The sequence below is a fragment of the Mandrillus leucophaeus genome, unplaced genomic scaffold (assembly GCF_000951045.1).
Source record: "Mandrillus leucophaeus isolate KB7577 unplaced genomic scaffold, Mleu.le_1.0 Scaffold808, whole genome shotgun sequence".
Taxonomy (NCBI): domain Eukaryota; kingdom Metazoa; phylum Chordata; class Mammalia; order Primates; family Cercopithecidae; genus Mandrillus; species Mandrillus leucophaeus.
In genome coordinates, this window is record NW_012108786.1 from 291,939 (window position 1) to 308,965 (window position 17,027).

The 17,027-nt window shown below is 36.4% G+C and overlaps 1 protein-coding gene across 1 annotated transcript in view; it reads left to right on the plus strand.

Annotated features, from left to right (window-relative positions):
* Positions 1-17,027, plus strand: part of LOC105530243 (contactin-associated protein-like 2) — a gene marked incomplete at its 5' end in the record, with an annotated part of 1,172,010 nt that overhangs the window by 289,773 nt on the left and 865,210 nt on the right. The window contains one exon of the mRNA XM_011967648.1: positions 10,183-10,332. Coding sequence (XP_011823038.1) covers positions 10,183-10,332 — 150 coding nt within the window. The remainder of the gene's footprint in view (positions 1-10,182; positions 10,333-17,027) is intronic.

Genomic DNA, 17,027 nt, shown 5'->3' on the forward strand with positions numbered 1-17,027 from the left:
TCTCGATCTCCTGACCTCGTGATCCGCCCGTCTCGGCCTCCCAAAGTGCTGGGATTACAGGCTTGAGCCACCGCGCCCGGCCGATTGTTTTATTCTTTTTTAAAATTTTATTTTACTTAAATTCTGGGATACATGTGCCAAATGTACAGGTTTGCTACATAGCTGTGCATGTGCCATGGTGTTACCACACCTATCAACCCATCATCTAGGTTTTAAGCCCCACGTGTATTAAGTATTTGTCCTAATGCTCTCCCTCCCCTTTCCCCTCACCCCACAACAGGCCCTGGTGTGTGATGTTCACCTCCCTGTCTATTTTATAAACTAGTTCTGCCTGTTTTCGAATTTCATATAAAAGGATTCATAAAACATGTTATTTTTATGTGCAGGTTTTTCTTACAAAACACCATATTTAAAAAATTCATTCATGCTGTTGCTTGTATCACTAGTTCATTCTTTTTTCTTTATGATTTAGCAATATTTCCTTGTTTGAATATATACTGTATGTACATGTGTTTATTTCCAGTTTGCAACTGTTGTGAATAAGGCTGTCAAGCATTCCTGTATGAGTATTTTCGCAACATACATTTTGATATTGGTAGATACATACTTAGGAGGGGGATCGTTGGGTCATAGGATTAATATATGTTTAACTTTATTAAAAACTGTCCAGAGTTTTCCAAAACGATTGTACAATTTTATACTCTAGCCAGCAATGCATGAGGGTTCAAATTGCTCTAGATCCTAGTTAGTCCTTTTAATTTTTGGCCACAGAAATGGGTATACAATTATATATCATGGTTTTGGTTTCCCTGATGAATAATAATATAAAGTACTTTTTAATGTGCTTATGAGTAATAATAGATCTTTATTTGGGATGTGACTTTTGCCCATTTTTTTCCAGTAATTATTGATTTATAGGAGCTCTTAGTATAGTATATTCTATTTTAAGATACATGCACTGAAAATATTTTTTCCTAGTCTCTTTCTTGCTGTGGATTTTGTTAACCATGTCTATTGATGAGAAAAAGTTTTTAAATTTGATGGATCTCAAATTATCAAGTGATTTTGATGTCCTCTAGGAAACCTCTGTTAGCCCCAAGGTCCTGAAAATATTCTGTTTTCTTAGGTCTAAAATCCATTGAGAACTACTTTTTTGTTTGATTGTATAAAGTAGAAGTCAAAAATACATCTTCTCTATATTTATCCAGTTGTTTCGGCATCATTTTTTTGAAAAAGACACTTTTCATTCTCCATTAAATTGCCTCGGTGCCTTTGTTAAAAAAAAATTGACTACCTACATGTGAGTCTATTTATGATCTTTCTCTGATAATATAAATTTATAATCTTGAAATAAGTTCTCTGATTTTGTTTTTCTCTTTTGCTTATTTTGAATATTTAAGGTCTTTTTGCATTTTCTTAAACATTTTTGAATCATCTCATGTATTTCTACAAAAACTTTATTGTTGGGATTTAGTTAGAATCGCATGGTATATATCTCCATTTATTTAGTGCCTTAATTTCTCTCATTAATGATTTGGTGGAATCAGAGTGGAACTTTAAAAGCTCCTCCAAATGACTCGAATGTGCAGACAAGATAAGGACCACTACCTAGATCCCTTTTTTCTTAGAGGAATTTGGGTGCCTGTAAGAAAAGAATTCATCCCATCCCTAAGATTCTACATAGTAAATAAATGAAGTGGTCGTTTCTGTTTTTTGTTTGTTCATTTGTTTGTTTTTTGAGACAGAGTTTTGATCTTATTGCCCAGGCTGGAGTGCAATGGCTCAATCTTGGTTCACTGCAACCTCCGCCTCCCGGATTCAGGTGATTCTCCTGCCTCAGCCTCTGGAGTAGGTGGGACTACAGGCGTGCGCCACCACGCTGGCTAATTTTGTAGTTTTAGTAGAGACAGGGTTTCACCATGTTGGTCAGGCTGGTCTTGAACTCTGGACTTTGGGTGATCTGCCCGCTTCTGCCTCCCAAAGTGCTAGGTTTGCAGGCGTGAGCCAACACACCCGGCTGTGAAGTGGTCATTTCTAATAACACATCCAAAAATGTCATGCCATATGCTCTCCCCAATGTATTTGTTTTACTTAAAAGTTCTATTCAAGTGATTTTTCCAAAAGAAGGACACATTGCAACGTGACTCTGTCTTTATAACTTTACAATAAAGCTTTTGGCAGTTTCTTTTTCATAAAAAGCAAAAGTATCTTGTACCTGCCCAAGCACCTTTTTACATGTTTTATCTGACAACAATTGATCATATTTATAATGTGGTTTAGATTGGCATGTGAAAATGAGAACGGTCAAAATGGATCCATTTTCTTATGATATGGAATTTATATAGATAATATAAGAAATAGTGCACAGCATATTTATGTGAAAATTTATATACCTTTTGAAAGTTTTATTGCATAAAAGGATAATTGATTATTAATAAGATATATTAGTAACACATCATAGAACCCTGTAACTGCCTAAAGATGAATTCATATTCTAGGAAATTTTGCTCTCAAGACTGAGTATTGATCACAAGACTGAAAACTCCAGTCACTGTAATTTTATTTGAAGCATTTTCTAACAGATGTTACATCTTCATTTGCTACTATATTTTAAATACATTCTTTTTTTCCCCAACATTCATTAAACCAGTCTTTTCTTCTTGTCTCTAATAAGAGCAACATCTGTTTCTTCTTGTTCAACCAAAGCAACCACCTCAAGAGTCTTACTTTAAAAATAATAACATTAGAAAGCACAGATAGAAAACTTTTCATTAGCATTTTACATTTGCATTCAAAACAAGTATTTCTAACAATTGTAAGTTAGGGAGGTATTAGAGAAAATATTATAAAACAATTTATCTTATAAAAATTCGAGAAAGTGCTGGAATATGGGTTCAAAGATGTTGGTTTTAAGTTAAATCCTCTTTAGAAATATCAGTTTCCTTTTACAATGTACAGTTGAAACGTTTTTATCATTAGGAATTATTGAATAGCTGATGATACCTATTATGAAGCAACATCACATTTTTACATTTAATTTTTAAAGTATGAAATTAAATCTGTTTCAATAGTATATATTTTTTTAAAAATTGGAAAATATGTACTTGAGTTCATATCAGTCTCCTCAAGTTATTAACCATGAGAAGCCCTCGCTTAGCATTACATTTAATTTTTAGAAATATTTCACAGAGGTTCAGAACCACATGTATTAAATAATTGAAGAAAAAACACATTTTGGAGAGGATAAAGTTTATGGGTAACTATAAAGAAAGCGGGCGGATTACCTGAGGTCAGGAATTCAAGACCAGCCTGGCCAACATGGTGAAACAAACCCTGTCTCTACTAAAAATACAAAAATTAGCTGGGCATGGTGGTGGGAGGCTGAGACAGGAGAATCTCTTGAATCCGAGAGGCAGAGGTTGCAGTAAGCCAAGATGACACGACTGCACTCCAGCCTGGGCAACAAAGCAAGACTCCATTTAAAAAACAAAACAAAACTTGATTTTATTGCATAGTTCAGAATTGATGTTGAAAACTGTTGACTCTGATATTCCCAAGAGATGTATTCAGATACCTGTCCAAATCAACAAATTTCTTACCACTGATATTGCATTACTATATATATACATATGGGAGAGGAAGGTATTTGTACATTAAAAATAATTGTTTTGAAAACTTATTTATTTTTAAGATGGAGCCTTACTCTGTTGCCCAGACTGGAGTGCAGTGGTGCGATCTTGGCTCACTGCAGTCTCCACCCCCCAGGTTCAAGCAGTTCTCCTGCCTCAGCCTCCTGAGTAACAACCCAAGTTGATATTTAGAGAACTAAGCTCACTCATTGAATATAAACAAATAACTAATATTTACTGAGTGCTAATTAGATGCTAGGCATATTCTACATGGTAATGTAGACAATTAATCTTACAAAAACCTTATGAAATAGATTATTTCACTATTACCATTTTATAAAAAAGGGAGCTGAAGCATAAAAAGGTTAACTTACTGAAGGCCCAGCTATCAGATGAGCAGAAATGAGAATTATATCCAGACAGTGTGACTTCAGAGTCCAGGGTCTTATTCATTGTGCTATTCCACCTCTTGAGGGTGGAAGTGTGAATCTAACAGCCCCAGGTTCCAATTCGATCTCAGCCTCTCATGGGGCAAGCTCCACGTGTGCCTGAATATTGTATGACCCCAAATATAAGGTAATTCTCCATGTTCCCTGGATTATTTTATATTTTTACTAACTTGCACATAAACTGTCAAGGCCTAAATGAAGATATCAATAATATTTATGTGTTTTTCATATTACATACATAAATCATTTAGAAAGTTCATTTTTTCATTCTCACTTTTTAGAAATAATTTTATTCTAATGTCTTCACAGGCAACTTTAACATCAGTGTCTTTGTCCTAACTTTGTGAATCGTCTAACACATTTCTGTGGAACAAATCATCTTCACCTTTGTCTTAGTTGTTTAAGATACAGGTTATGTTTCCCATGTCACTGTATATGTTTTCCCAAGCCTCAAATTCCCATTAACAAAAGGCTAAGACACATTTTTTGGTTGTCCTGTAGGTGAAAGGTATGATCTCCACATTGTAAAGACTTACTGCATTGCTTTCTTGTTTAGAAAACTTACTTATCACTACATCAATATTTGTAATTATGAGACAGTAAACTCCAAAGACAATTTTTTTTTCTTTTTGAGATGAAGATTCGCTCTTGTTGCCTAGACTGGAGTGCAGTGGCACTATCTCAGCTTGCTGCAACCTCTGCATCCTGGGTTCAAGCAATTCTCCTGCTTCAACCTCCCAAGTAGCTGGGATTGTAAGTGCCCACCCGCACGCCCAGTTAATTTTCTCTATTTTTAGTAGGGATGGGGTTTCATCATGTTGGCCAAGCTGGTCTCAAACTCCTGACCTCGGGTGATCCGCACGCCTGACCTCCCATAGTGCTGGGATTACAGGTGTGAGCCGCAGCACCCTGCTGCAAGACAAATTATTAAATGTGTTTCAGCTTACTTTTCTATGAAATAAAATGAATTAAAGTTTCCATGTTTTTTGTCTTAAAAATATAAATATACTATCTCCTACGTGCCAGTCACCATTCTAATGGTATACAAATAGTAAGAGTAACTAGTGTACAAATACTTAATCCACATACTCAAAGCCTCATTTCCAGACCTGACGACATATGAGACACAGATATCCCCAGAAACTGAGCACCTCTCCAGATGTGGTAGCAAATGGCAGTGTGTGTATGTGTGTCTGTGTGCATGTGCGTGCACCTGTGTTGTGTGTGTGCTTGTGTTGTGTGTGCATATGTATGTTTGCATAGTATAAGAAAAATCTGATCACGGATGCACAGGGTCTATATAACGTATTTTGTTGTGGTTCTTGTTTTGTTTGTTGTTTATTTGTTCAAGTCTAGAACCAACTATATCCGAGTTCCAATTCTAAGTTTTACCTGTTACCATCTATAGGATGCTTACAGATTAGTAGACTCAGTCCCTCCCTATATACTGGAGATAATTGTTTCAAAAAATTATGTGAGGTGTTATGAATCAAACACAAGTAAAATATCACCATGGCTAGCACATAGAGCTTAGAACTTTATATCTATATATGCCGACATATAAAAAGACCATGAAATTCTATTCTTCTCTGCAGAAAGCCTTCAGCGTACTATTTTTTTACAAGATGTAGACAAACAAAATGTGAAAGAAGCAGCACATTTTTCTATAAGAAATTGAGTCTTCCTTGCCACATTTAAGAATAAACTTCTCTACATTTGGGGACTCATTTTTATCATAGATGACTGAGGTATCACCTCTTGATAATTAACATTAAATATTCAAAATAATAATTGGAAATGAATAGGAATCACAGCTTAAGCTTTGATACAGCAGTGGCTGCTATCAGCAAGGATCCTTTAATCTGGGTTCTAATTTCTCTAGTAATTAAGTTCCTGGAAGAAAATAAAATAACCTTTTAATTTTAATCTGACTAGAATAATAGACCTTTTGCCATGAAAAATTAAAAAGAGGATGCTCCATTTCCAAATTAATTTTGTGACGGAGATATTTTCATAGGAATTTTCTGAAAGGCTTTCTTCTTCCATTTAGAATAACCGAAGATATTTTATAAGGGTCTTTCTCTGGACGTGTGATTATTTGGGATTGGATTTGGGGACTGAACAATATCATGTTGATATCTTTGAGATTCATGTCCTAAAACTGTATTTATAGCAGGGTTTGTCAAATTATAAAAGGCAAAAATCAAAATCAAAACCATGTCATCCTATGGTTAAGCAACAATAAATCCTACTTTGTACTTTAGAAGTAAATGCCATGGTGAAGATATGGTCTTCGATGCATCACTTCCATGGGAATACCCAAAGGGACCCGCTTGAGATGGAACTATTTCAGTAAACACTGCTGCTTGGCTGACAGCTAACCTCAGAAATAACCCTTTGCATGCATAGAGTCATTTTATAGTACAAGAGATTTTATTTTGTGTTTTTCAGAATATTTGAAAGATAAGAAGTAACCTAATTATTGTTTTCTCAATTTTTGTACGGACAGGAAAAATAAAACTCTGGGATTCAATGACTGAAGGTATTCTTGTCAGAAACAGAACTTGGACTTAAATCTTGCCTTTTTCTTTTTGCAGTGAGGAACTATCTTATAAAGTAACCTATAAGTACAAAAAGTAGACCCTGATACATGAATATGGGTGCATATGGTTTATTTGACATTGGTCCAATAAATGCAATTGGGGAGTCGGGGGGAGAGGGGAGGTGAGACAAGTCGGGGTGGAAAGCCACAAAAAAGATCTTTAATAACGAGATTGCTACTATGGGCAACTGAGTTTGAGCCCACTGGTGTCCCTCTGAGAGGCTGTCGTAATACCGTCCCTTGCACACCTAGTGTCTGGCCTATTCCTCTTTTTACATCATTGGAAGCCATTGAAATGTATGGGAGTTTTCTGCAGGTGACAGCCACGGTGGGATGAAGAGATATACTTAATTTAATTACTTTATAACAGAGCAAGGTCAATTACAAATGGGCTTAGGATAATGGAGATTTCCAGGAAGACCTACTGACATTAAATGAAACTTAACAAAAAAAAATTTATCTACTGAACTTAATCCTTACCCTTAGAGTTAGTCATATTGCACATTAGCAGTTAGAGCTGAGAACCATAGTCAGCAACTCTAGCTTGATTTTTATTGCTTTTTATGTTTCATCATTTACTTGGCCATCTAGAAACCCAGAGTGCCAGATTCCTGGTCGTGATCACTCCCTCAGATTCATTCAGTTATTCATTCACACCTACTATGTACCAGACATGGTTTTAGCTGTAGGGTTTTTAGTAGAGAATAAAACAGACAAAAGAGAGCTTATAATCAAGTGATAGAAAACATAAAATTCATAAGTATGCTAATAAATGAACATATAATAAATTTGGTAATGAGAGAAACTATAAGGAAAAATAAAGCTCAGAAAAGAAGAGACGTTGGAAGAGAGGGGAAAATGATATGTGATATAGAATAGCTAGGAAAGACCACCTCTCTGTTAAGATGACATTTGCACAGAGACCTGATGTGAAGGAGCAAAACCATGAAGATAATTCACACAAGGCATTCCAGATGGTTCACATGACACCTCCTAGTTCACCAAAAGGACTTTAGTCAGTACTTTTCGTGAGTTCAAAAAGAACAGAAAGTTGTTGTAGGGAGTAGTGTGATCCCAATTATACATTTATAAAGGTAATACCACTTTGTGGAGTGATTAGACTGTTAGTGCAAAGAGTGAAATCAGAGGAACCATTGGGGGCTATTGAAATACTCTGTATTCATCTGTTGACGGACACTTAGGTTGCTTCGGAATCTTAGCTGTCGTTAACAGTGCTGCAACAAACAGGAGTACAGATGTCTCTTCGGTGTACTTATTTCCTTCCTTCCTATTGATCCTACTACCAATCAGTAGTCGGATTGCTGGATCATATGGTAGACCAAAGATGATAGTGGGCTCATGTAGCTGTTTGCCTTATTACATCATTTATATTATGCATACTATTATACTATTTATGCTATTATATTCACTTGCATGCTAAATTTTATAATTTGGAAAGTCTTTTGCATTAATTACTTAAAGCAGAGATTTTATATTCTTGATTGAAACAAAATGTGCTCAGTAGCGGGGCATGGTGGCTCATGCCTGTAATCCCTGCACTTTGGGAGGCCGAGGCCGGTGGAACTAAAGGTCAGGAGTTCAGGACCAGCCTGACTAACACGGTGAAACCATGTCTCTACTAAAAATACATAACTAGCCAGGTGTAATCCCAGCTCCTTGGGAGGCTGAGGCAGGAGAATCACTTGAACCCAGGAGCCAGGGGTTGCAGTGAGTCGAGATCCCACAATTGCACTCCAGTCTAGGAAACAAGAGTGGAATTCCATCTCAAAACAAAACAAAACAAAACAAAAAGTGCTCAGTAAGCATTACTAAATTAAAATTTGAAAATCCTAAAAAAAAAAAAAAAACACACACTTGAGTGATTATGTGTGATAATACTTACTGTGATATGAGTAACTACTACAAACATGGGACTATCTTCTAAGCTCCAACAGCCCTTACGTTGTTCTTTAAAACAGTTTTTCTATTTCTTAGTATAAATCAACTAGTAATGTATGATTTTCCTATAAAGGAGCGCATGTAGTAAATAGCCTAGGCTTTATGAACTGTATAGTTTCCAGTGCAGCTGACTCTTGCTGTAGGGCACATGGTATGTAAATAAATGTACTTGGCTACATTCCAATAACATTTATATGGACACTAACATTTGAATTGTATATAACTTTCACATGTCACTAAACATTATTCTTCTTTTTATTTCTTTTCAACCATTTAGAAAAGTAAAAACTATTCTTAGCTCACAGGTTATAGAAAAACAGGTGGCAGCAAGCCAGATTTCAGCCACAAACTGGTTTTTCAGATTCCTGGTATAAATTATCAGGAGCTTGGAACCCTGATCTGTGCGTCATTGATTTGCTCTCATTCTATTTTTGGATACCTTTATTTGCTAGAGTTCTCTTTCTTTTGTGAAACTGAAGCACGCCCTCATGTAACTTCTACCTATGGATTCTACATTGTGCCATCTGAAGAAGAATAGCACAAAATACCCCCCAACCACCACCTTGTCATAGCACAGGCCTTCACAGAGTCCATTCTGGCCCTCTTGGTTTTCTCTGCTACTAAGTGTTAAACTCTCTCCAGAAGCTTATGTTTCCTGGACACTCTCCCCTTTTTGCTTTTTAATTGTCTGATTATTCTTCATAAAATGAACACAAACTAAAGATTTAAGCTACTGTCCACCTAATGGATAATTCAATAGAATTTTTGTTTCCAAAGATTGTTGTATCAGGCAACAATGAAGTGCCATTGCTGGGGATATGCATTCTTGGTTTATTTTGCTGTTTTATTTAAATATCATGTACTCTATTATAAAGATAACTCATTTGTAAATGATCGGATAATCCTATTATTATTTTCCATGACTATTGGTGGTCAGTTAGTACTTATAGCTGCACATACACATTATTATATAGTACTTAATTTCTATAAACTATACTCACCAAATGTGTTTATTGAGAGAGAACAAACTATACAGAAAAATAAATATTTTAAAAACACAGACAGACATTAGGTAAAAGCCATACATTCATTTTCTTGTCTGAGAATGAGATCTAGCAAAGTTAACCAGAAAATTAATTACTAAGTTAAAATAATTCATAATTCACTAAGTTAAAATAGCACATAATCATAAAATGTGTTCAGCGGCTGGGTGCGGTGGCTCACGCCTGTAATCCTAGCACTTTGGGAGGACAAGGTCGTCCAAATGACTTTTTTTCAACCCATTTCTTTCCCTAAGTACCCAGTGGTATTAATACTGCTTGTCTACTTGGTTGGGTTATATTATGCCTTATTCAGTTAGGTGGAGTATAAAACCACTTATAATGTTAAAGAGACATGAGACATCAGTTTGAATTGTAAGCAACACTGTATTTTCCTAGAGAAAAATACTTTTATTTGTACAATCCTGATTTGTTGATATTAGAAATTGTGTTCAACTAGGTAATTTTAAGAAAAGAAACAACTTTTATCTTGTACTTACCAGGTTCTGGGTTGAATGATGGACAGTGGCACGAGGTTCGCTTCCTAGCCAAGGAGAATTTTGCTATTCTCACCATCGATGGAGATGAAGCATCAGCAGTTCGAACTAATAGTCCTCTTCAGGTTAAAACTGGCGAGAAGTACTTTTTCGGAGGTAAGAATGCCATTGCTTTTTGGTTACTAATCCATTACAAAAAAAAATGAGGTTTCAAAATGAAGTTTGATTATGAAGTATTTATATTTGACTCAACTGACTCAGTAGATTTCAGGATAGAACAAACAAACTCTAAATCCATTGAGCAAAAAAAAAAAAAAAAAAAAAAAAGAAAAAAAAATTTGTTTGTTTCTGATGAAGATATTAAGGTGATGTCACTATATTCTTTTGGCCCAATTTAAATAATTGAAGTATAACAAAGGAGATTTTAAATTCATCCTCATAATCCTCAAAAGTCAGGTCCTTGGATTATTTGCTGGTGACCTATTGCTATGTAACTAATTATCCAAACCTTAGTGTCTTCAAACAAACATTTATTATCTCACAGTTTCTCTGGATCAGGAATTCAGGAGTAATTTAGCTGAGCGAGTCTTTCATGATGTTGACTTCAAACTGTTGGCTGTGGCTGCATCATTTGAAGACTTGTCTGCTTCCAACAGGTCTCACGTACGTGGCTGATAGTGCTGGCTAGGATGCCCCAGTTCTCTGTGGCCTTGGATTCTGTAACACCTTCCTTCTTCAAGTAGCCTCTCCTGGGGGTGACTGGGCAGAGAAAGAGAGAGGGAAAACAAAAGAAAGAGAGGAGGGGAGGGGAAAGCCAGTAAGTCAGGAAGTTCTCCAGATAAAAACCATAAGTAGTTTTTTTTTTTTTAATAAATAATCCAATTTAACAGTGATATCCCATCACTACTATTATTTTCAGCTTGTGAGAAGTGAGTTGCTAAATCCCATCCACAGTTAAAGGAAGGCGATTTCACAACGGCATGACTACAAAGAGCCATTGATTTCTGGGTACCATTTTAAAGGTGCCCACCACAGTCTACCTTATAGGAGAAGACATGTGGTCACAAACATCTTGGTTCTTAAGTAATGAAAAGATTAGTAAAAAGAATATTATCTTATGAGAAATTCTACTATGTGTTAAAAAGTGTTGTAGCAAAGACCTGTCATATTTTCTAACTGGAAAAATGTGTCCTGTCAGAAAATGATTTTTTTCATAACTAATAAATTATGAGGACATATTTTATTAAAGTGCTAGGCACATTGTTTAGATCAATACATCTTTTATTAGATTATTGTCTTTCCTGTCCTAAATCATGCAATGTGAGATGTAAAAAATAAATCACATTCTTAAAAAAGGCTTTTATTTAAGCTTTAAAATCTATATGTTACATATTTGCCTCTGAGAATGTTTATATTTACATATCTATTATTTGTTTATATTAATAGTTATATATCATTGTGTGTGTGTGTGTGTGTGTGTGTGTGTGTGTGTGTGTGTTCTAGTTCTTAGAGTAAGGTGACATGAGAGCAGCCACTTTGTTTATCTTGTACCCTGCTATATTCCTCAAGGTCCTAGAAAAAATCCTGGAATGTTGTAGATGAACAATAAATATTTGTGAAAGAATTAGTAAATTATATAAAATAGGCAAGACATCACTTTATTATGAATTGCCTAGAGAGGAAACAGAGAAGACCCCAGGAGATTTACTGACTTGCCACTGAATTTGCAGCTAGCACCTGGATTTAAGTTTTTGGAGTCCTATACCACGGCATTTCTCCCCATCTAATTAGTGACAACTTAGAGACAAAAATCATGAACTAGGGCTCTCCTTCTTTAATCTTCCATAATATTTGTTGGAAGTTAAGACTACGTGATTTTAAGAAGACTCTCAATAAATATTTGATGAGTAAATGAAAGTCAAACAAGCTTTCTTATGAGTGAATGAACTGGACATATTGACGTGAAAAAAAAAAACAACAGCCAAACCGATTACCCTCCAAACAAAAAATTCAGTAAGATTGGCTTATGGCCAACAGTTTTCATTGCTCTGATAGTAAATAGATCCCAGTTGTCAGTGGGAAAGCTACTGATAATCTCTACTGATCCCTTGACTGGAATATTTTTGGCCATACATGAGCTCCCTGAATGCCCAAGGCCAGTTTTTATCAATTTCAATCTAGAGGGGCGAGCAAATAGCTGTCACCACACATTCATGGCATAAAGTTTATAGGATATGAGGTCTTGATGGTGTGCTATTCACTATCAGTTTACAGATTTTCCTTTTCGAGTCCAGCAGTCAGGAGAATATCGACTTTCTCTTGGGTCTGTGGTCTGCCTTTAGGGCATATTGTCAGCTAATGATCATGAAGCTTGTTTTGTTATATTGTCATTAGCTGAATCCTGAGTGTGTAAGAATCATGAGAAGAACTCGTTGCCATTCTAACGCTCAGGCCCCACCTCTGGAACTTTGAAATTCAGGAGGATGACAAATTGAAGAATTCAAAACTTCAAGTGATTCTGATAAACACAGTCTGAGAAACAGAATTATAGATTGACCTTAGCCAATTTGCACACACACCTTTTAGATTCTTTTTGTAAAACATCGTCAGTCACTGAAAAGGTTGGGATACATGAGAATTAGCTACTCTCCTATAGCTTTGCCCCCAGGGGGCAAAGGAACGGAAGTCACAGGACAAGTTATGATGCACATAAACACATTTATTAAATGAACAAGTATTACCAAGGAAGCACAACACTGTTAACAAATGTTCTTCTGCAAGCTCAGTGAGGTCCCAGCTCTCCTTGAATAAAATGTTTTCCTGAAGCAATGACGATGAATGGTGGGATTCAGCTACACCTAGAGCTAGTGCTAGGCGACAGAAAGCCTCCTCAGCAAATAATCGCTGGCACAGGATCACTAAGTGATCCTAACTCCAGAAGCATTTCTGAGAACTCAGGTTACAGGCCTCACCAGAGTCTTTCACCATCTTAACACAAGGCTGGGTGTGTCTCTCAAAGGTGTTGTGCCAAACCACATATCTTTAGTGCCTTTAAGTTCACTATTGATATCTCCTTTCTAACATTTCATTAACATTTACATTTATGCTATCTAACAGACCGCTAATTTCACCAAAGAAAACCCAGTTTGGTATTAAGTTCATCAGAGGACTTGTTGATTCAGTGAATTAGGTTGATATGAGGAATAAATAGCAAAAAACTAAGAGTCACCCCCTCTGGGGTGGGTGTACTGTTTCTGCACTAAAACTCTTGATGCCTCTTATTTGTGGACTCCTGATCAGAAGAGGAACTGCCTCTGGATCGCAACTTTAACTAAAACACAAATGCCCACAACCCTATACCGTCTGTGCTAGAAATTTTAAAGTAGGATTCAAATATTATAATAAACACATCTTAAGATATACTAGTATAGTGGAAAGGAGAATTGACTTTGATCTAAAATACAAGCTTTGGAATCCTGCATACCTGATTTTGGATCTGGCTTTATCACTTAATTAGTGGATCCCTTAATACTGTATCTTACTTTCTTCATCTATTAAATGGCAATAGAATATGTTTTCTGAACACTGTGTGGCATAAACTTAAACCTGGGGTCTGACCCTAGGGAATGCTAAATGCTGTCTGACTTTCCAGTGCATCTTGAATCTTTCTTTTAACTCTGTGAGAGACACAGCCTCTCAAGGAACATTGGAGACTTCAGACCATTATCTATGTAATGGCCTCTCACCAACTTTGACACCACTGAAAGTGTTTCTTCCTCACAGTCACTGAAGAAAAGTACTTTTCCTGCTCACTGAAAGCCACAAGAAAAGGCTTACCTGCCGTCCTACACTCTGTTTTGTTTGTAAACCCTTAAACATGTCCGCATTTTGTTTCTTTTGAAGTTAAGTCCCGGTTGCGTAGCTTTCTTTGCAACCCAAGCTGGGTCGTTTCACACCAGTGTGCCATTTCATCTCTGTGCTTGCTCCCTGCTAATCCCAGCAAAGTTCTTAGTTCTCCTTTGTAACGTCCGTGATCAGATGATGTTCAATCACCAAGAATTCTTTTGCTTTTTTTTTTTTTTTCTTGGGAATAAGCAAAGAAAGAGATCCGTTATTTGGGATGTTTCTTCAGCAAAGTATGTTTTAGTTGCTTTAACGTGTTTTATTTTCCTCCAACTAGAATTTTTTTAGATAACACTCCATTGATGTTAATAATCCAAAGAATGTTAAACACAATAATTACATTTACCTATTGACTGTTGACGTGGTAATAAGCTTTCTGATACAGGCCGATACCCATGGTTACGAGAGAGCAGTACGATTTTTAAATTTCTAAATTTTCTTTGTTTTGGACATTTTTATTATCTCTCTTGTTTTCATTAAAAGAGAAAGGAGCTGTAGGCTGAAGAGGAGAGATAAGAAGCTTCTAGAGCCAGTCTTATTGGAAGGGGAGTTCTAAAGAACTCGGTGGGGAAGGAGGCAGGTTTTAGGAAGGTACCAAAGCAAGTGGTGAAGGCAAGATAAAAAGAGGGCAGTGGAGCTGGCCTGAGTTTGATAGGATTTGTGTTAATAAAGTTTAATAAGAGGGCACGTCTTTCCAGCTCACCAGTATATAACTGTCTTGGTCAGTTTTGGCTACTATAACAGAATACTATAGGTTGAGTGGTCTAAACACCAGAAATATGTTTTTCATGGTTCTTGAGGTTGAGAAGTCCAAGACCAAGGTATCAAGATACACACAGATTCCATGTCTACTGAGGACACATTATGAGAAGCTTCAGACAACCATTTTCTTATTGTATGTTCTCATTGGAGAAAAAGAGAGACAGAGAAAGAGAGCACACACTCTTAAGTCTCTTCTTATGAGCGCACCAATCCCATCATAGGGGTTCCACACTCATGACCTAATTAACCCCCAAAGGCCCCACTTCCTAATACCATCCCACAGGGGCTTAGGGTTTCAATATGTGAATTTTGAGGGACACAAACACATAGTCTATAACAATGGCCTTTCAATCCTCATTGAAGTAGACCATGGATTTTAAATATTAGGTTGTGCAAAAGTAATTGGGGTTTTTGCCATTGAAAGTCATGGCAAAAACGAGCTAACTAGATAGGTATGTAAACATAGATTTTTATCAAGTAGTTATGTTGTAAAATAATTAGGGGATGTGGTTTTCAGGCTCCTTAGCTATTTATTATAGGAAAATACCAACACTCCTTCAAGCGCTTGGCTGCCTGAAAGTTTCTTAGTGATGGAATACACTCTGCGAAACGCCTCCCAGATGGTTTCCCAGAAATCCTTGGTTTGGCTCATCCATCACAGAGTACGGAACTTGCAGCATCCCATTCAGGATCCGCTTGTTGGCCCTGTGAAGTATCCGCTGCCTTGCTTTTGTACCAACAGGAAATCTATTGTTTAGAAGTTTGTTTTCTAGCCCTTTCTCATAGTTCTCCCCTCCAAAAAAAATTGGAGTGAGACAAGTTTTATTAAATGATACAAGTTAGACAATGTGTCATTTCAGGAGTGTGAAAAGTGAATCCTAAACAGACCTTTTGGAGGTATGTATTGATTTTCTAGGGATGCTGTATCAAAGTATCATAAACACGGTGGCTTAAAACAACATAGTTCTATTCTCTCAACGTTCTAGAGGCTAGAAGGCTAAAATGGAGGTTCAGCAGGATTTTAAGGTCTCTGAAGGCCCCAGGGGAGGATCCTTCCACTCCTCTGGCTTCTGGTAGTTACCAGTAATACTCATTATTCCCTGGCTTCTAGATACCTCCCTCCAGTCTCTGCCTCCATCTTCACATGGTCTTCTCCCTGTTGTATTTCTGCATCCACATTTCCTTCTTCTGATAAGGACATCATTCATGGGATTAGGGATCGATCTAATCATTCTCACCTCATCTTAACCTGATTGTATCTGCAAGAACCCTATTTCCCATGAGGCCACTTTCATAGGTTTCACGGTTAGGACTTCAATGTATCTCTTTGGAGGATACAATTTAGCCCATAGTAAGGTATAAATGATTTATTTTGCAACCACCTCTAATTAAAAATTAGCATACTTCCTGAAGGAGATTCATACTTCTGATTTTGTATTATCCATTCTCAAAGATGGCTCTTATGAAGTTAAAAGTCAAACATACAGTTTGGGAAATGTGAATAACTAAAAGGTAGAGGCATTCAAACAAACAGCACAACAACAACATTTAAAGTATTGTGCATAGTAGATACAAATTTACTGGTCATATGAATTTGATGGTCAAATTTCTGAATGTGATTTTGTAACCTCTGAGTAGGACCAGGTATAGAATTACAAGGAATCAATTTAAAAAATGTCCAAGGGAATTTCTTGTCCATATGCATGAGAGAGAGTGAGAACTTATCTCTGATAAATATTAGAAAGCTTTGTGTAAAACAAAAAAGTAAATGATAAGAAAATGTATCATTGGTATGAAAGTACATTCTATGTGGAACTAACCAAATGTTGTATCCTTCCATTTGGGTCCTTACACATGTAATGTAGAGAGAAGAGAACACCCAGCTAAGACTTGGGGTCCGCAATCCTCAGAGCAAGATTGTACTTAGGGACAAAGGGAAAGAATCTGCCTTCATTGCTTTGTTTGACCCAAACATTTTCAGGAACAAAGGAATTTGTAACTTGACCTTGATATGTAGTGCCATGGAAACCTACCACTACCAAACAAATGAAATTATTAAAGACTTTACTTGTAGATAGTAATAATACTGGAAATAAAACAACCACACACACACAGAGTGCAATTAAAAGAAGAAAAAAAATCTTAAAGTTGCTCTCATTTTTCCTTAGAATGTAGTGCCCTTTCCA